We start from the raw sequence: 21,058 nt of genomic DNA, 5'->3' as shown, positions 1-21,058 counted from the left end.
TTTTTCTCTCTGCAGCACCCACGCTCCCTCCCTTTCTGCCAAACCTCCTTGTTGTGACAGAATGAGAGGCTGGTGGGTTGGGGGAAGGGGAATGAAGCTAGGTAGCCTGAGGGCTGAGTTACAGCTCCCCCTCCAGGAATAGGGTACGGGGGATTGAGCTACAGACAAACCCTAGACGCCCTCTAGGGCTGAACCTCAAACATACCTAGAGCATCTGTATACACACAGAGCTGTGCACACCCCCAAATCACCAGCCCCTCGCCCAGAACTGGAACTCAGCCTGCAAGGCCATGCATTCAATTACACTTACTCAACCCTCTCAACACTTACTCGACTCTCAAGAGTCTCCACTCAGGGCACCCAAGGGATCCTTTCCAGGGCTCCAGAAGCACATAGACATAAGCCCTGGGAAGTGTGCTGGGCCTCCTTGCTCCCCTCAGGCTCAGCTAATGTCCAGGGCTTGTCTGAGGGAAAGGCCCCTCTATATGAACAAAGGAGAAAGGATTCGAGTTCCTATCAAAGCTCTCTCAAAGCTCCAGAAGAACCAGCCTATGAATTACAGGGGATGCATCTGAAATCTAGGCTGAAGTAAAGAGGACCCAACATTGCCAGGCTAAGATCCTAATCAGGAAAATCAAAAGGACATTCTCAACTGTTTGCAATGAGTCTATACAAGTTCTACTGCTAGGAGTCAGTCTAAGATGGACACAATCTTCCTTCCTAGCCGCTGCTAGGCAAGTGTACTACCTTCCTGCCTCCCTAAATCCTTCTCTTTATTATGCATCTACACTATTCCTTGTACTTTATGCTTTTTTTTTTTTTTTTTAAGTAATCTCTATGTCCATCACGGAGCCAGAACTCACAATCCTGAGATCAAGAGTCACATGCTCTCCAGAAGAGCCAGCCAGGTACCCCATTATTCTATTTTACCTCAAATAACTCCACAAGGTGCTACTGTAGAGAAAGGTGAGAAAGTTTAAGGCTCAAGCTTGAGGGATTTTTCATGCTCCAAATTAAGCAGCTAGCAAGTGAAAGAGCCAGTATTCACCCCCATGCCTGGCTAACTCCAAAACCTTTGCCCTTTCTACTGCTTCTCCAGACCATTCCACTGGGGAGCCCTCTCACCTGCCTCTGAGTCAATGTGAGGCCACCATCAGGTGGTGAAGATAGTGTTGGAATAGGTAGAAGAAGAAGAACCTGCTTGTTGACATTCTTCTAAGAAAGAAAAAAGGTAGTACAGCTTGGATCTGCTGACCTTCTGCTTGACCTCCAAACATTATAGGATGGGGTCAGCTCCTCTGGATCAGGGCCCTGCCCAGGGTAGGCAGTAGTACCCAGTGTCAATGGGTGGTTCACTAACGGCTATTTCTCCTTCAGGACCCCACATTTTCTGGGCTGGTATATGCTGCATGGCTGTAAAAAGCCAAGCCCCGGACATGCAAAGAATGTGTTGATTCAGAAACATTTAAAAAATTAATCAGCACATGGTGATGCAGGCTGTTTGTTCAGGGCAATGTGCCGCCTAAGCTGCAATGTGCCAAACTCCCTCCTTTCCTTTTCCCCAGCTCCTCCTCCTCCCCAGGTCCTGGCTGTTACTCATGTCATTCTAGCAGTCAGAGTCCTGTTCCCTCATTTCCTCAGGGGTGACTATTTGCAAAACTCAACCTGCCAACTCAGCAGCTTCTCCAGGTGGGAGGGGGGGAGGGGGGGGAATGGGGGGAGTGTGTCTTGTTCTTAAACTGACAAGTGGTGAATCCATTGCTTTCACTACCTTCTGGAACAGGTCTTAGGAGGACAGGTATTCAGTTTTGCATCTGCTTTCAGGAAGCAGGCATGAGCGGCAATCCTTGAGGCAAGAACTACAGATTGGGCTTTGTGGAGGATGACCAAACTAGACATTATTCCTTCTGGAGGGGCTGCCATCAAAAGTTTATCTCATCTTATCTCCTTCCAAATAAGGGTGCTTTTCCCTTCAGCCCAAACACAATTCATTCAACTACTCAGTTATTCAACAAGTATTTATTGAGCACCTAAGTATTTATGAGCCAGAAACTGTTCCAAGTGCAGGGATATGCTGGTAAAAGACAGAAAAGCATCATGCTTTCATGGCACTTGCATTCTAGTGGGAGAAGGCAGATAAGAAATGAGTAAACCAATAATCAGTGCCAGGATGAATATCAAATAAGAGGATATTATAGAGCAGGGATTGGATCAGCAAACTATGGCCTGCTTCCAGTTTTGTAAATAAAATTTATAAAGTAAATAAAGAATGCTCAGCAGGGGCCTACTTTATTTTCTCTCTTTTTCTTTGTATTTTTAAATTAATTTTTGAATAGATAATATATTCAATGAGTCTAAATTTAAACGAAAAAATAGAAAACGATATGCAGAGAAGCCTCTCTACCAGCTCTGTTTCCTAGCTCTCCAGTTTCCCTCCCTATAAACAACGAATGTTAATTTCTTGTGCATCCTTCCAGAGAAATTTATCATATAAAAAGCAAATACATGTGTATAGTCTATATTTTCACCCCACGGAAGCTATTTTAAACTGGGAGATCAGGAAAGACTTAGAATTTAGTTTAAGACTCAAATGATACGAAGGTGGCAGCCAGGCAAAGATCTCAGAGCAGCAGCTCCCAGGGTTCTGGAATAGCTAATACAAAAGCCCTGAAGCTAGAACGGACTTGGCAGGTCCAAAGATGAGAAAGGAGGCTAATGTGTTTGGGGCACACTGGGCCAGAGGGCAGTGAACTGAGATAAGTTGGAGAGAAATTAGGAAGCAGAACAAGTCTCCTTTTAAAAAAAAAAAAAAAAAAGTTTTTAATGTTTATTTTTGAGAGAGGGAGAGAGACAGAGTGAGCATGGGGAGGGGCAGAAGGAGAGGGAGACACAGAATCCGAAGCAGGCTCCAGGCTCCGAGCTGTCAGCACAGAGCCCAATGTAGGGCTCAAAACCATGGACCATGAGATCATGACCTAAGCCGAAGTCGGACGCTTAACTGACTGTGCCACCCAGGTGCCCCCTTTTAAGGGTGCTTTAGTGTCCTTATATAACCCTCTGAGTTTCCACACTGGGGTGAGAGGCAAGTCGCTCCTGACATCTAACTCTAGTCTTCTTTGCATCCTCTTGTGCCTTAAAAGGGAACCACTCTGTCTTTTAATAACAGAATTCATCTGTATCTGCTGCATACATCTGTATGAGCATGGAGAAAGGTATGGTGCAGGACAAGCGTATGGAAGGGGGTGCAGGGCTAACATGATTAGTGTTTCTAGAAGCAGGTCTTGCAATCAAAATTCTCAATCTAGGGGCTTGGTAAGGCTCTGTAAAGATGATGATTATCAATCTGAATTGAGCAGATGGGTCCTTTCCTGGTGGTGAAGACAAAGAGTAATAACTCTCCACCCAAAGCTCTGCTTTGCACAAAGCAGGGAATTTTCAACTTATGTGATAGTTACATGACCACAAAGTTTCAGTCTCAGGTTTTCTGGAACACCTGCCATGTGTTTGATATTTTAGGAAAATCAATTGAAGTAAAGAACCTAGTCCCTAAACTGAAGGAGTTTATAATCCAGCTGGGGAAAGAGAACTTGAACTTGAGAAACAATAGTACATTAACCTAGAGGGTGACTCCTAGTTCAGAAAAGCTAGAAACCAACATGATCAAGAACTGTCAAAGAAGCCCTCATGTGAAGGTGAATTAAGAGCTGAGTCTTAAGGGCGAGAGCAGATATGAATAAAAATAATGATATCTTTAATGTTTATTTATTTTGAGAGAGATAGAGAGCCTGCACAATGGTGGGGGAGGGGCAGAGAGAGAGAGAGAAGGAGAGAGGGAATCCCAAGCAGGCTCCACATTGTCAGTGCAGAGCCCAACGTGGGGCTCCATCTCGTGAACCATGAGATCATGTCCTGAACCAAAATTAAGAGCAGCACACTTAACCGACTGAGTCACCCAAGGGCCCGTTTGAGAAATGATATCTTGATTAAAAGGAGATCATATGAATAAAGAGACAGCAATTGGTACAGTAATGCTCAATAACTGGAAGCCGCTGCTGCTTCTTCTTCCTATTATTGCTACTTACAGTTTATAAAACACTTGCTAATATGTCACTTCATCTTATATTTACAATAACACTGTGATTGGGTAGGGCAGGTGTTACTGTTTCCATTTTACAGGTGAAGAAAATGAGGCTCAGGATGATTAAATACATTGCCCAAGTCCCAAAACAGAAACTAAAACCCAGGTGCTTTGAGTTTAATAGCACAAGATTTCTTTATTGTGGGGAGGAGAGCAGCAGGAAATTCAAGCAGGAAGAACAGGAGGAACCAGAGAAAGAAGCAGGGTGCCTTGCTACACTGAATTACATGTCATTTGCACCAGGAGCTCTCACTCTGTCTCTCTTCAAAGGAGCCTACAATCTCTCTGCCTTCTCCCCTCCATTGGCCCCATTTTCCCAGATCACAAGTCCCAGCTCAGGAAAAGGAGAGACTTATTGGTGGGCAAGCTCAAGAGAGTAGGAACACTGAGCAAGAGAAATTCACCGCTTCTACAATCTCATTAGCACTGCAGACATACACACACATGCCATCACATCTGCAAGTTGTCAATGGTAAGTTATTAAGCCTGAGGCCTGAAGTAAATTAGGCCATGTCTCACAGAAACAGGTTATGTTACTCATATTAAGTATTTGTGTGGATTAAAATGCCATCTACTGTTTTGTGAGTCTTGTCTCAGGATCCTGCTGAGTGGCTGGAAGGGCTATCTTCCACACCCTGGCTCCAACCTACCTGAGCACATTGGCCGATGCTCCCAGAGGGGACTGGCTGAGATGAGCTACCCACCACTGTCTACCAGAGTCAGGCTATAAGGCCCCGGGGCAAGGGGCTTCAGTGGCTGCCTTTGGAATGAGGCTGCCTTCCAGGGTTGCCCCTGGCAACCAAACTGCTCCAGTAGCAGTTCATTTCTCAGAGGAGACTTGGGAACTGGAGGAGGTCGCTAACCTACAGGATGCAGGGAGTATATCAGTCGCGGTCCTCCTTTCCTCCTCCCAGTCTGAGTTCCCACTCCCATGAAGAGTGTAAGTGCTTTCCCTTTACCTGTCTACCTCAGCTCAACAGGATCAGCCTGAGATTCTCCCTGAGGACAGGGAGAATCTCAAACCAGTCTGGTTTGCCCTGCAGCAGAGATCTGGGTACCCGACACATCCTTGGCCAATTCCTGCCATACACCACATGCCCTCAAATGACTAACACCTTTTCACAGTTTCACTCTTTCTCCAGGAAGCCTACCTTGACTTGCCCCCTGGGCCCCAGGCAGGGGGATAGGTGCCCACCCCCACCTCCCCGGCCCCACCGTGAAAGCTTAAGCATCACTCTACCATAGCACACATCACTCTGTGTATTTATCTATTTTTATTAGCTCCTTAAGATCAAGGTACTGTGTCTTATCCTAGCAGAGGGCCTGGCATACAGGAGGCAGAAATAAATACTTCTTGAATGGAAAAATGAATGAATGAGAACACAAGATTCTGACAGAGGGAAACAGGGGAGGTGGGCAGGCGCTTTTCAAGCACTGGCTGCATCATATACAGAGCACAGAGGGGCTTTAGAATGATTCAGCTTCATCTAGAATGTAGGACATGAGGAAGGAGCAATGAAGGTAGATCAGGACCATGCAGGACAGTCTTGAAAACTGAATTAAACATTTGGGACAGGAGAGTGGCAAGCTCGAAGCAGTGTTTTAAGAAGACATATCTGGCCAGGTGTGCAGGATAGACCTCAGGGGAGAGCCAGCTGGGCAGGGAGACTGGTCAGACGGCTGTTCTGACAGTCCAGATTTGACATGTAAAGGGTCTAGACAAGAGGAGGCTTGGGAGCCGGAGGGCGTCACTTGTCACTACAAGGGAAAATGTAAGCAAGAAATAAACCACCTAGCCCTGGTGGATGGCTTCTTCATGCTGCCTAGGAACGTCAGCAACTGCCTGACCTTGCTTAATTAGCATCATGTGGTTGCCATCTGAGCAGACTGGCCACTGAGCACTTTGCTCTCTGCAGAAATCTTAACTGCCATCCTAAGTGCTGCTGTTACCTGAAGGGCACTTAGTGATAGTGGGGTGGAGGGGAAGTTGAGGAGAGCATTTTCCAAACCAGTGGTCCTGGAACCGTGGTCCACTGTATATTAGTAGGCATCTTGCAAAGAAAACAATTGAGTTCTCTGCTCAGGTAATTTTGGGAGACTCCGGATTCAACAAAAGGCAAAGGTGTTTCTTTCCTCTAATATCTCAAGGGGGCCATATGCCCCCTCCCTGCACCTCATCTTTATTGACTTACATGGCAGTAGAGCCTTTTCTGTGCCACACCCATTTGCAGCCCCTAAAGGAACATCACAAAACAGCTGAAGACTCTGAAATCAAATTGGTTGGCTTGCCTCCCGAAAGATGCTTCTGGACTACATATGTAGAGCACACTGCCCGCGTGCCCACGGCCCTGGCTTAGAAGAGTAATTTCACCTACCGCCCTACCTCAGAAGCCCTACAAAATCTGCTTACTAGCTGTGGCTCTGAAGCCACTCTGCCTGGATTCAAATACTAGCTCTACCATTTACTAGCTACGCAGCCTCGCTGTGTTTCAGTTTCCTTATCTACACAATGGGGAAAATAGAACCAACTTCAGTGGGGTTGTTTGGAGGATTATATTAGTGAGATAAGCCCTGAAGAGCATGTAGCACTGTGCTTGGTGCATAGTAATCCCTCAGTAAATGTTAGGTGCTCTTTTTATCTTAGGAAGCCAAGTATCCTGTGATGACAGCCCAAGCCCTCCAGCCATAGCTCTGAAGTGAGGCATCCTAGTAAGGCCTGTTGCAAACAAGAGAAAGGGGGGGGGAGGGGTCGTCTCATCCTCTCTTTGCAGAAGCAGGAATGGAACATAGGGCTATATGACTAACAGGGGAGTGAAATCATAGAACCAGGATATATGGCTGGGCCTGAAGAGTCACAGCAAACAAAGGGGTTCACAATCTGTGTCTCCCTCTGCATGCCAAGATTCCCACCTTCTGGTGTCCCAGGTTGCCCTTCTTTACCAGAGAAGCATCAGACCCTCAGGTATTTCAAGCCAGTGGCTTCCCGGCTGGAGTACTATGACCAAGATCTGTTTCTACCGACAGAACATTCCAACATCAAAGGAGTGTTTTTCCTTACACCAACAACCAATTCTCCAACTCTCTGGACACCAGCCAACTGTCCTAAACTTAATTCTGATACTACCTGGAGTTAGCCTCAGATCTCACAAGGGCTCAGTCTCATAAGACTGCCCCCACTTCAAATGCCAATCACAAATCTCTGGCCACCTCTACTTCTGACCAACCAGTTACAAATTGGGGGTTCCTACAGCCCCCTCTCCAGATGCAATACTTTGCTATAACAGCTCACAGAACTAAGGAAAGCACTTTACTTACCTTTACTGGTTTATTAACAGAGGACATTATAAAGGATACAATGAACAGACAGATGAAGAGGTACACAGAGTGAGGTCCAGAAGGGTCCTAAGCATAGGAGCTTCTGTCCCCATGGATTTGGGGTCCATCATCCTCCTGATACAAGGGTGCATTCACCAAACTGGAAGCTCTCTGAACCTTTTCATTTAGGAGCTTTAATAGAGGTTTCATTACATAGGCATGATAGATTACTCAATCTCCAGCTCCTCCTCCCTCTTCAGAGGTTGGGTGGAGTACAGATGAAAGTTCTAGGCCTCTAATTGAGGCTTAGTCCTTCTGGTGGCTAGCCCCATCCTGAAGCTATCTAAAGTCCCACTAAGAGTTGCCTCATTAGAACAAAAGAGGCTCCTGTCACTCTGGAAATTCCAAGCAATTTAGAAGCACTGTGTCGGAAACAAAAAATGCTGCTATAACCCCCATCAGTCAGGAAATTACAAGGGTTTTAGGAGCTCTTTGTCAGGAATTGGGGACAATGATCAAATATATGTTTCTTATTATGCCACAAACTTAAGGTACAAACTTAAGAGGTGTTTACACACTCTTACTGTGTGGGTAAGAAGCTCATGTCACATCCTCCATGACTACAGGAGACACCACTTCACTGCGTCTTTTACTCTCCCTTCATCTCTCCTTGCCCTCACCACACACATATCTTTCCAGTGTTTAACTTGAACCCAACAGCTTTCACACATTCCAAGGAGACGCCTTTGGATTTGGAAGGCAGAATGAAGGAATAGGGAAGTAATTCTTTCTACCAATTTAGCCTTTTACAAAGGGCCTTTTTTTTTTAAGAGAGAGAGAGAGTGGACGTGTGAGCAGAGGAGGGGGGCAGAGGGGGGAGGGAGGGAGGGGGAGAGAGAGAGACAGAGAGAGAGAGATTGAAAATCTCAAGTAGGCTCCACACCCAGTGTGGATCCCAATGTAGGGCTGGATCCCAAGACCCTGAGATCATGACCTGAGCCAAAATTAAGAGTCAGGAGGCTTAACCAACTGAGCTACCCAGGTTCCCCTACAAAGTGCTTTTATGCACATTACCTGATTTTGATAATAGCCCTCTGATAAAGGTGTTATTATTCCCATTTTAGAAGTAAAACACTAAAGTTTAAATAATGTCAAATAATGGGACACCTGGGTGGCTCAGTCAGTTAAGCGTCCAACTCTGGTTCAGGTCATGATCTCACATTCCATGAGTTAGAGCCCCGCATCAGTTTCTGTACTGTCAGCACAGAGCCTGGAACTGTTTCAGATTCTGTGTCTCCCTCTCTCTCTGCCCCTCCTTCACTTGCACTCTGTCTCTCTGTCTCAAAAATAAACATTAAAAAAATAAAATAAAGAACTAAATAATAGCCCAAGGTCACACAGCTATATGAAGTAGAATCAGGACCTGACCCCAGCACTTTAGACCTCTAAGCTAGGGAACTGTTCACTATACCCTCCAATGTGGCCTCCCCCCCATATTCAAGAAGCACGGCCTTGATCTGACTGAGACCTTGTCTCTGGGCAGGTCACATTCAGTTCTGTGGATTTGTGGGGGTGCAGCACCCCCAAATACCTCGCTCTGGCTCCAGAAATGACTTTTGAGAGGAGGTGAGCTGGTGAAGGCATTCAGGGATGCCAGAAGCAAAGTCTTGGATCAGAGCTGCTTTGTTCCCTCTTGTAGCACATTCTCCTCTGGGGAAATCTCCAGCAGCTGTGATATGGTTGGGTTCAATATTCTGCCCTGATGTGGTCTGACAAGCAGCTAAAAAGCTGGAGTGGGAAAATGCTAAGACTGAAAATCCCTCTGTGGAAATGTGGTTACTTGTTACTACCCTCTGTGTTCTGTGTACCAGGGACTCAGGAAGTCCCAGGCAGGACTATCTGATAGGTTCTGAATCTCATTCATAAGCCACAGTAAGAGGCATGCACCCTTCTCTAGCCTTCAGAGCAGTCAACCCAAATGCCCTCAGGCAAAAGATGGCTGTCTGCTTCCTTTGTTTTCATCTTTAGATATGTCCCTCCTCTCCTCCTACAGTGGGGACCAGTTTCTTCTCACTCAGGAACCAGCTTCTAAATCCTGAGACTCACTTTCTTTCTCTCCTCACCTCTCCTCAACTACCAGCTTTGTCACAGAATCTCTCAGAGGACACCCCCAAATCCCTGTTTTTATCCTCTGAATTCCAGGACCTACAATTTCTTCATTACAGTGAGAGAGGATAGATTCCTTCTCATCTTGCTTATGCTGTGGGGATGAGAAGACAAGTGGTTTGAGCCCTCACTCTACCTTACCCATATTATTACCCTTTACAGCTCTACCTCAGCTGTCAAAGCCTGTGATGGCACACAGACTAAGGGAAACACACAAGTTCCCCCAAGGGACATGGAGGAAAGCTCCAAGCTTTTTACATTTCTCCCAACACACATACACATTCAACTCTCCCTCTCTCTTCCTCACTCCCTCCCTACAAGGAGATGTTAATGGAGTCGTCTATTGAATGCAGCAGCTGCCAGAAATGTTAGGCTGACTGGGCAGAGGGCCTGAACCCATTTATTCCAAACTACAGCCCCCATCACGTATCTCATGTTTTTATCTTTTAATTTCCACATTGTGCCTCAGCCAGGTCACTGAATGCTAACTCCTGGTATGAGAGCCCACATGTTTCCCTGGAGTATACACTGATGTCTGCCTGTCTACCAGCCACAAAAGTAGGGCATGAAGATGTGGGAGGGAGGATGGGAGGAAGGGTAAGTCCGCACACATCTCCCAAAGTCCATTCATATCCAAGAAAATGTTCCTTAAAAAGCCCCAATTGTGGAACCTTTCTTTGACATTTGTCTATAATTGTGACAATTTACTAAAATGTCAAAAAGTCTAAAAGCCACTCTCAAGGAAACACTGCCTGTTTCTGAAGACTCTGAACCTGAGACCAGCCAGCACCCACCAGTCATTGCCACCTCGTAGCTGCCTTGTCCTCCATCTTGAGTTATTTGAAAGTCATACATTTTATCAGCTGTTCAGAATAAAGACAACAAAACAATTTTAATTACAGGATGGGAAAATCCTAGAATATTAGCTGTGTATAATCTGGCAAATTATGGGAACATGACTTGGTCATGGGCGGAACTCTTGCTTAACACAGGAATGTGCTTCAGCTCTTGGTTCTTCTTTCTCCCAGCTTTTTCTTTGACCTACAATTCTCAGAGGATCCATTCCACAGATATAACTCAGTGCCACTATGTTCCAGCCTGCTCCTCCTGGCACAGCCCTTGGATTCAAGATAAGATTACCTCTTCCTTGTGGTTTTCTGACACTCCCAGCTGATTCCCTGGATACTGTGGTCAGAGGCTCCTCAAACCAGCTAGACTGACGGGAGCCTTTCTTCAATCTGAGCTTGCCTTTCTTCACACCTGAGTCTAGAAAGGGCTGTTCACAACTGACTGCTGAATCCATAATCTGTGTTTCATAAGAAATTTCATTTGAATGAGCTAGATGTACTCTACAGTTAAGAGGAGAATGGACAATACACACTGTAATGGGCACAGATTCCCAAGCATCACTTCCTTAGGGAATCAGTCTCTCCCATTCCCTAGTTATTCTAAGACCACATTATTCTGGAGGGACAAGACGCTCCCTACAACTCCAGGGGTAAGGACACAATCCACACCTGGCCCATTAAATTACTTTGCAGCCAAAAAAAAAAAAAAAAATTACTTTGCAGCAACTGGTTCAGAGAAGGATATATGACCCAGACCACACTAATCATAGTCTTTTCTGTGTTTTTGCAGGAGCTATGGGAAATGATACATGCTTTCTCCCTCTAGAATGGTGAGTTCTAAGGATAGCACTGTTTTGGGGCTGCTGGTGGCCATATGGCTGCCACGTGTAGAGAACCTGCCTAAGAGTAAAGCTATGCAGGAGTAAGCAAAGCTAAGTGATGGAAGTAGTCTACACCTTGATGCACCATTTAAACTCATGGATTTAGTCTTCCTGAAGCAAGTCTACTCTTTGCTGGAGATGTTTGGGAAAAAGGCAGATAGCTGCCTTTCACTCATCTGTTATTGGGTCCCTAAACTACCTCAGTTTTATTCCCTCTCACAAAATATATTAGGAGAAAAGTTATGGAAATGGATGAGAGTTGTCAAAAATTGCCCCCTTTACCTCCATATCTAAACACAAGATCCCAGATCTCTTGAGAACAAGAATGAGGAGCCACTTTCATTCTAAAAATACTGAGTCAACTCAGTATTTGAGGCATGTCCCTAAATCAGTGGGAATATCTGGAGAGAAGGATTTACTGTGCTCTCACATTTTCCTTTGGCCACTATCAATGGAGATGGGTCAAGATATGTCAGTGGCACACCAGGACTCAGTGATATGTCAGAGAGTTCTCTGCTCCTTTGCCAACTCCATCCCTTCCTATCCTCTCTGTTAATGTGAAGGAAGTTAAGTTCTAAGGGGTTACCAGAAGCAGTTAAGTAACTGTTTTGTAGAGGCTTCCTTGGAAGAATCTAAGAATTCACCCTTATTCTCGCAAGAGGGAGCCAGTCCCAAATCTCACAGACTCTGATGATGAAGCCTGGACTTGGAGAAGAAAGCAGGAAGTACAGAAGGAAGAAAGAGGGAAACCAAAGAGAACGATTACCAAAAAAGAGTGAAAAAGAATCTCCCAAGCACAAAATAGCAACAAGAAGAAGCCAACAGATTGAGTGAAACGTACCAGAACCCGAGCACCTAAAGCCCCCACAACAGCAGGCAGTTCCTGGGCAGGTGCTGAGCTTCTCCTTTCAGATGACTCTGGACCCTGCTCTGGGGAGGTGAAGCCTGGCCAGCTCCCAAACAGAGCACAGACCTGCACAACTGACTAGCTGTCTAGTCATGGCTCCAGGGTTCTTGCAATCAAGATGCTTCCATAATTGGTTAAATCCGTGGAACCTCAGCCTGTGGTTCTGAGCTAACAAGGCTACTTAAATCCTTGCTGGCACCACTGTCTGCCAGATGCCTGCTGAAGAAGCCACCTATTGCTAGAACACATCCTCATCTTCTCTCAGCGGACCTCTACTCATCTATACTTTTTGGACAGAGGAATAGAGGGTATTGTTCCCAATGTTCATAATCATTGGGCATTAATCATCATCACTAAAATCACAAAGTTATTTGGGTTACTCAATACTCTACCACTTGGGAGAGGTGCTGTCTTAAGTTTGGTTCCCTAGAAGCAGAGCTCAAGAGAGGATTCAGGTAATATGATTTATTGAGGTGTGCCCTTAGGAGAAAGAATGAAAAAAGCAGGAGATGGCAGGAAAGAAGAATGTGGTTGCAGCTTTGTTTGGCTTCTGCCTGATCCCACAGGGGAGCTCAAGAACATAAATAACACCAAAGAATTGATCCTTCCTTGAGGTGAAGGGGGTGAAAGTGATAGGGAAGTACAGATAGGGTCTCCCATCCACCAAGCAATTTTCTTGAGAAGGGGGTATCTGTGAGCTACTTAGAACCCAATACAGCAGCTGGAGACATGATACTCTGATGTGGTAAAGATGCATTCTGGCAGGAGTACTGACAGCATCCACCAGGGCTCCTGTATTAGTTAGCTCTGGCTGACATCACAAATTACCATAGAGTGTGTGGCTTCAATTTATTTTCTCATAGTTCTGGAGGCTGGAAATCTGAGGTCAGGGTATCAGTGTGGCTAAGTTCTTACAAGGGCTTTCTTCCTGGTTTGCACATGTCCACCTTCTTGGTGTGTGCTCACAAGGGGCCTGGGGAGGTGAGTTAAACAACAAGCCCTCTGATGTCTCCTCTTATAAGGGCACTAATTCCATCATGAGAGCCCCACCCTCATAACCTCTAAACAACACCATCTAAACCTAAATACCTCTCAAAGGCCCTTCCCCAAATACCATCACATGGGGGGTTAGGGCTTTAATCATCTGAATTTTAGGGGAATACAATCCAATCCATAGCAGCTACCATTCTGTAAACAGGGAAAAGAGACAAGAGTTAGCCAGATTTGTTCCAGAAGAGCCATTTCCCTTGCACCTAAGTTCTTCTGGAACCCCATCTATGGACTGACGCAGAAGAAAGAAGTTAAATCTTGACGGGCTGAGCCAGGCCTAGGATCTCCCAACAGCTTCTTTTGTCAGCAGGTGCTGTTTCCTGTCCTGTGATTGTCTGCAAGCCTTAGTCCTTGGTAAGTATTCTGTAGGTGACAGCAGAGGCATCTGTGTGCCATCCTATCCAACTTAGTCTTTGAAGCTCCCAAGCAGAGCCATTAATATTCTCTTCAGTCACAGACAGTTCTCTTCAGCCTTTGTTAGTCTCATTTTCTTCCCTTCAGACTTTCTCATCAAGAGCAGAAGCTTCCTTGTTCTTAAAACCTTTTCTTCTCTTCAAAGAGCTCTGGGCTCCAGGGAGGCCTGTGGCCAACTTGCCAGACACCTCTGGATTCCCAATGAAGAACAGATTGCCTCCTGCTCTGCAGCTCAGGACCCAAGCACTTCTGACTCCCCTCACTTAAGGATTGAGCAAAGGACCAAGTAGGATGCCCCCTTCCCTCTAGGTAGTCCTCTAGGTAGGATTAGGCATTGGGTTATTGAGGCTATCCTGCTTAGTTCCCCAGTCTACCACTACTTCTGGATTTGGGTTATTCAGACAGAGGAATTCAGCAGGAAGTATCACTAGCCCTGCCCTTGAGAGTAGGAATCCATCCACTGGCCACCCTCCATTTTGGAGCCCCTTTCCATTCATTTGGGAGGAGATGGGGAGGACCCTCCATTTCACAGATGGAGCCCTATAGGGGCAGAAAAGAGTTCTCAATGAGAATGCCATTCATGCCTCTTGTATTTATTAAGAGCTATCACACACACAGCTGTGTGGTGGGTTCCTAGAAAAGTGAAGAAGTAATCTCAGGGAAGCTTAAATGCTACTACTGGCCCCAAAGTAAATTTCTTTAGCAATCTACAGATTTTAATAAGAGGGACTCAGGTGCTGGCAGTTCACTCAGAGATGAGTAAGTCAGGCAGACAGTAATTCAGTTTCGTTGTTGAAACTCTCCTTTGAAGGCTTCTCTTTCCTTCCAAGAACTACTGGTTGTATTCCTTTATCTTCCCCAAGGTTTTCCAGGATGAGAGGACTGTGCCATATTCCCCCACTGCCCAGGACTTGATTCTGACATTTCTACATCTTTCCTTCACTTATGCCCTACAGTTGTCTCAAGCATACAAGTACTCACTCCTTACAACTGCTTCTGCAGTAATTCCAGAGAGGCACATGAAAACAACTTTCCCAGGATTATATTTTACTAAATTCCTCTGCAGACAAATGGTTATAGCAATAGGGTGCAATCATTTGTATTCATTTCACTGTCCCAGTGGATCCAGCATCACTGGGCATACCAGCCCAGGTGGACACAGAGGCACACAGAAAAGGTCTGCGACTCCATCTGCTGGCTTGCCAGCAGCTCGGAGTGCAGCCTTTGAATTCCTTGCAAGACAGGCTCTGGCTCTGAACCAGGAGACCAAGATGTCTTTTCATCATGATAGAATACAGATTTTCAGCCATTTTATCAAAAGTGATGACATCTACCCTTCCAAACTTAAACCCACAGACACAGACAACAAATACAGCTGGAAAACACAGAACCAAGGAATATTGATCTAATAGGAGCTGCCTCTGCTCTGAGAAGCATTGCTTTGCGGCTATAACAGGGACCTGCATCGAACAAGAAGACAGCTCCAAACCAAGGGGGGGTGGGAGGGGTTAGGATGGAGTTGACAAAAACACTGATGAAATTGGGCATTTTCTTTTCTTCTTTCCATCAAGCCCTTCATCTCTACTTGCCTTGTGTATGAAAAATGCTGCTTCTGCAGATTATTTAACTATTCCCCAGGGCCTGTGATCTATCCAGAGTCATCTTTTATCCTCACAATTTCTAGTTTATCTATCTTACTGTGAGGTAAGGAAAAGATGGGGGTCCATTTTATTTTATTATTTTTTTAAGTTTTATTTATTTATTTTGAGAGAATGAGCATGAGTCGGGGAGAGGGGCAGCGGTGGGAGGACAGGGAGAGAGAGAGGGAGAGAGGGAGAGAGGGAGAGAGAGAGAGAGAGAGAGAGAGAGAATGAATCCCAAGCAGGCTCCATGCTCAGCACAGAGCCTGATAGAGGTCTTGATCCCATGACACTGGGATCATAACCTGAGCCAAAATCAAGAGATGGATGCCTAACTGACTGAGCCACCCAGGTGCCCTTATGGGAGTCCATCTTACAGATAAGGACAATTAAGCTTCCTTAACAGAAGACAGAAAGAGAAAACGATATTACCTACCATTACTCAAAAATTAATTACTTGGTTCTTGGGGCACCTGGGTGGCCCAGTCTGTTGAGCGTCCAGCTTTTGATTTCAGTTCAGGTCTTGATCTTAAGGTTGTGAGTTCAAGCCCTCCATTGGATTCCACATTGAGTGTGGAGCCTATCAGAAAGAAAGAAAGAAAGAAAGAAAGAAAGAAAGAAAGAAAGAAAGAAAGAAAGAAAGAAAGAAAGAAAGAGACAGAGAGAGAGAAAGAAAGAAAGAAAGAAAGAAAGAAAGAAAGAAAGAGAGAGAAGGGGGAAAAAAGAAATTATGCACTTGGTTCTTGATATCCCTACATGGTATTATGTATTTGCAAGTTTCAACAGAGACTCTACTCTGCAGTATCCATGTCATAGTAAAGTGAAGTGCCAGCAAAGATTCTGGCAAATTCTATAAATTTTCATACAAAACAGTTGAAAGGCAGTTACGAAACTCTAAAACCTTCACCCAAATCAAGGGTAAAAAAAGTTGTTGGATATTAAGAGAAAGTGTTTTTTTTTTTTTTAATGTTTATTTATTTAGAGAGAGTGTGCAATCACGAAAGAGCAAGTTTGTTAATAAGGGAGGGGTTAGAGAAAGAGAGGTGGAGAGAGATTCCTAAGCAGGCTCCTCGCTGTCAGCACAGAGCCCAACGTGGGGCTTGATCTCACGAATCATGAGATCATGACCTGAGCCAAAATCAAGAGTCAGATGCTTAACCAACTGAGCTACCCAGGCACCCCAAAAGAAAGTTTTTGAAAAAGATGTATTTGGTGAGAAATTTTGGTGTCCTGTGGGTACTCCTCTCCAAAGAAAGAGGGGTACCTGCATTTCACCACAAGCCTAATGAGAAGGGCCTCAAGGGGACCCCTCAGAGAGCTTGCTATGTGTCTTTGTCAATTGGAGGGGTAGAATGGACTAATTTCTGACTCCAGCCCAAGAAATACAGGGACCACTATATGGGCTGGCGGCTGCTTTGTCATGCTGGGATCTGCCCATAGTCACAGGGCTTGAGTGAGCAAAGAACCTGTTTCTCATGTAAAAACTGGAAATGGAATGTTGAATTATTAGGGGCTATAGAGGAAGAAAGCAACTGAGAGAGGACAGTGTAAAAAAAAAAAGCAGTGTCGCATACTTGTCCAGGTCAAGCGTGTATGTGCATATGTGTGGAGGGGACTTCAGATCTCTGAAGAACCCACAAGAGTACCCCAAGAAAATGCCTGATTTAAACTTTGGCCCCTCCTACACCTGTTGGGATGAGCACTGGGTGTTGTATGGAAACCAATTTGACAATAAATTTCATATTAAAAAAAAACACCTTTGGCCCCTCCTGGCTTTAAAAAAAAGCCAGCTTCAACAACATGAAATAAGTACAAAATTTCTTGCCACCTCTTACTTTCTTGCTATAGTCCTGAATGGCTCAGAAATTTCAGGGAAGTAACAAGGACCATACTTCCTCTCTTCACTGTCATCAAGCCCCAGATTGGGGAGCACAAATAACTTAATCTTGAAGAAATCTGCAAACACTGACAGTACCTGGGCTGAACATGTTAAGTACGTAACTAGATCATGTTTTACTGCATAAAGTCACTATAGGGCTTCCTGATTACCTGCAAGAAAAGCATTTGTTCAGAAGTGGAATTAGGACCATCAATGCAGAGCAGTTTTAAAGTAACAGTGGGAACCAAAAACAAAGTTTCTTTTATGATTATACCTTATGAGTCCTACTTGTCATTGTTCCAATTACAATTGTAAAAGCTGTTCCTCCACCTTTCCCCCACCCTCAACCTTACCTTTACTATAAAAATAATAAGTGTGCCTTGGAGGCTCTGTTTTAAGTGTCTGTCTCCTGATTTAGGATCAGGTCATGATCTCATGGTTCCTGAGATCGGGCCCCACATTGGCAGCACAGAGCCTGCTTGGGATTCTTTCTCCCTCTCTCTCTCCCCTCCTGCACTTGTACTGTGCTCTCTCTCTCTCCCCCTCCCTCTCAAAAAAAAAAAAAAAAAAAAGTAATAAAAACACCACCAAAGGGGTCATAACAAGAGGAGCTATTGTCAGAACTAATAATTCTCTTTGACTTAACAGCACTCTTAATGTCTTTGTGGAAAAGGAGGCCTATGGACTCGAGTTCTGCCTACTTCTCCATTTCTTCTTAATTTCCCAAGCATCCCCTATTCCTTTCTGTCACTCCACAGTATGTACCACAGTTTTGAGGGAGACTACTTCTACTTCTTCTTCTTTTTTTTAAGTAAGCTCTACACCCAAAGTGGGGCTTGAACTCATGACTCTGAGATCAAGAGTCACATGCTCTACCGACTGAGCCAGCCAGGCACCCCTGAGGGAAACTACTTTTAACAGTGTCCTAAAATTTCCTGTGTTGTCACAGTCCTGCCCCACATCCTGCCCATCCTCAGGGATAACACAAAGGTCAGAAGATATGATGACAGCTTCACACCCTCTTCCATGACAACATTTATCTTCTCAATTTTCCCCTAGAGTCCACAGTGGATGAGATACATACACATACACCCACATACAAAAATTGTATACATGAATTCTCTGCCCTCCAGGGAAGTAAAACTTAAGACAGCTAACATTAAACACACATGCATAAATGTATAAATATGTATAAATAACAGAAAACAAATACATGAACAGCAGGGGTAATGCATGATTGAGATGGGAAGCAGAATCCGCCAGTCAACAAATGTTTTACTGAACAGCTACTAGATGTTAGACATTGAGCTAGGTTCTGGTAATACAATTTTGAACAGAAAAGACACATTCCCTGCACAGACATGGAGCTTTCAAAATGCCAGAGAAAATAAACACTAAACAACTATTTACTAAAAAGTAGGTTAATGAATGAATAAAAGTGTATGAGGTGCTGTGTAAGATAATACATGGGACGGGCCTGAGCATTAGGAACCTAATCTAGTGGGAGTTTGAGAAGCTTGCCTACACCAGTGACATTTCAAATGGGTCCTGGAAGCTGAGTAGGGTTAGACAGATGGCTGGTGGGGAGAAGAGGGACCTAGGAGAAGAAAGGGCAAATGGGAAGGCAGAAGCTACACATTCAAGGAACTGAAAGAAGGCCTGTGTGGCTAGACTGGGTGTTTCTATGAAGCAGCGGGAAAGGGGCCAAGTAAGAAGACTGAAGAGATCAGCAGGAAGCTGGGGATTTTCAGTGTTGATTCAGAACAAAGCAGGTGAAAATTATAGGATATAAGATTCAAAGGACTGGAAGGAACTTTAAAGGTTATCTAGTCCAACCACCCAGATGCTGCTGGAATCCTGTCTGCCCATTCCCTACCTCTGGATCAACATGAATGGAGGCCAGAAAGGGCCTACATGGGATCACAGGAGACTGGTGTCAGGGAGCAAGTGAAATACCCACGGAGCCCCAAAGGCTGAGGCAGAAGGGTTCTTGGCTTCATTTCTCTGTCCCCAGAGTAGGAGTTGGAGCTGCCAGGTTCATCGGCCTATCTGTGTGAAGACACCCTGACAGCATTAGCCAAAGTGAAGGGGATGGCAGCCATTCATGTTTATTAACCACAGCTTGGTGGGCGGAGAATTACTCTGAGCAGGTGTCAGGGAGGTTGGTTTGTTCAAGAGAGTTTGGCTAGTTTGCACTCACAACAGAGAACCCTATTGTGGAGGGCCAGGCAAGGCAGCCTATAGTAATGCCAAAGGAGAGCAAAACCAGTGTGCCCATCACCCAGAGGAGTTCTGGCCTGTTCACTCTAATACTGGAATTTGTTCATCACTGCTAGGGTGCATGTTTCTTGTGCTAGAGGCAGGACATGGAGGCTACTCCTTCATGGTACAAAGCAATTAAACATTCATGTTTCCATGGTAGTAGTGAAGCCTGCTCCCCCCACCCCCACCATTTCCCTTCCTTTTCCTGCTTCTCACTATATGGCAGGGTTTGGTATGCTCAGTAAGGGTCCCATGTCCTTGCCATCATCGTCACTAATCAGCATTTAGTAAGCACTCTACACTATGAAGAGCTTTATGGTGGCTCAGGATACAGGAAAGTAGAGGTCTCTATACTTAAGAGGCTCATAAATCTAGATGAGGAAGGCCTAAACATGCACCAGAAGATGAACCATAACCTCAAGTACCAAATGGATATAGAAGGAAAAAAACGAGGCTTTATGGAAAACTAGATGGCTGTAGAATCACTATGGAACTAGATCACTTGATAATCCCCAAGCTCTCTGAAGGAGCTGGCACTTGATCTGGGTCTGACATCAAAGTCAGGTGTGGTGAGGAGGTGGGAAAGCATGTGTGTGTTGAAGGAGGGATGGGAGGCACGGGGATAGAGGGACAGGGTTAGACCAGGGGTTTCTGACAGAGTAGTAAGGGGAAGTCAGATTTGAAAGGTGAAGAAAATCATGAGAAGCCCTAATGGTAGAATAAAGTGGTTGGAGCTTTGCTTTTATTCTGGAGATAATGAGACACCACTAGAGTTTTGGGGCAGAAGTTTTAGAACAACTCTGGTGATTGGAATGTGCAAAATAATTTGAATGGAGAAGAGGGGGATAAAAGGCAAGGAAGCCAGTTTCAGATCAGCATATGGCAGAATTTGATAACTTTTAGTTTTTCTTCTATTGCTAAAAGAACTGGATGACAGACATTTCCCTTAACCTCCCACTGAAATTAAAGAAAAAGAGATGAAAGTTTTGGTTGCAGTGATATGGGTTTGGGATTTATAAAACCATTAAGATTCCTGTAAAAGAGTAAGATAGAAGCAAGAGCTTGAAGAAACTGGCCTCAGAGCAGCATGATGCAGGGAAGTGCTCCAAGCAGATTAGAAAAAGATTCTCCTGGGTTGCAGATGAAGATGAGTTTGTAGGACCTGGAAGGGACCTAAGACCCTAAGTCTTGCTCCCTGGAAGCACCTGAGCAGGGAACATGACCCTTGAGAAGATGGGCCACATGAAGCAACTGGGAGACAGGACTCTAGACAGCAGGATTCACAGCCTTACAAGAATCCTCTGAGTCAATGATGAAGAGCAGACACTCATTCCCTGGACCTGAAGGGAAGGTCCAAATGATGGGACAACAGATGTGTCAGGAATAACCAGCAACTCAGAACCCTCTCTAGTCTGATGGCAAAATATAAGATCCTGGAACCACAATTCAAACCTGAAGATGAGAAATAGGTGAGGTTAAATTTCCCACCATTAAGGTGGGATAGAAGCATAAAACTGGAGTGTATCTTTATTTAAGATTATAAATAAATGTGATACTT

At 44.9% G+C, this 21,058-nt stretch overlaps 1 protein-coding gene across 2 annotated transcripts in view; it reads left to right on the top strand.

The window, feature by feature from the left end:
- The first annotated feature begins 4,991 nt into the window (after window positions 1-4,991).
- Window positions 4,992-21,058, top strand: part of HSPA9 (heat shock protein family A (Hsp70) member 9) — a 42,541-nt gene continuing 26,474 nt past the window's right edge. The window contains exons 1-3 of one of the 2 annotated variants that reach the window (XM_042936443.1): window positions 4,992-5,078; window positions 11,258-11,297; window positions 13,616-13,659. In XM_042936443.1, the coding sequence (XP_042792377.1) occupies window positions 11,263-11,297; window positions 13,616-13,659 (79 nt within the window). In that variant the 5' untranslated portion in view covers window positions 4,992-5,078; window positions 11,258-11,262. Of the gene's footprint in view, window positions 5,079-11,257; window positions 11,298-13,612; window positions 13,660-21,058 lie in introns of both variants that reach the window. The other variant, XM_042936434.1, reaches the window with a different exon arrangement.

This window comes from Panthera leo, chromosome A1 (assembly GCF_018350215.1).
Source record: "Panthera leo isolate Ple1 chromosome A1, P.leo_Ple1_pat1.1, whole genome shotgun sequence".
NCBI classification, from domain to species: Eukaryota; Metazoa; Chordata; class Mammalia; order Carnivora; family Felidae; genus Panthera; species Panthera leo.
This window is presented reverse-complemented; position numbering and strand designations above follow the sequence as displayed.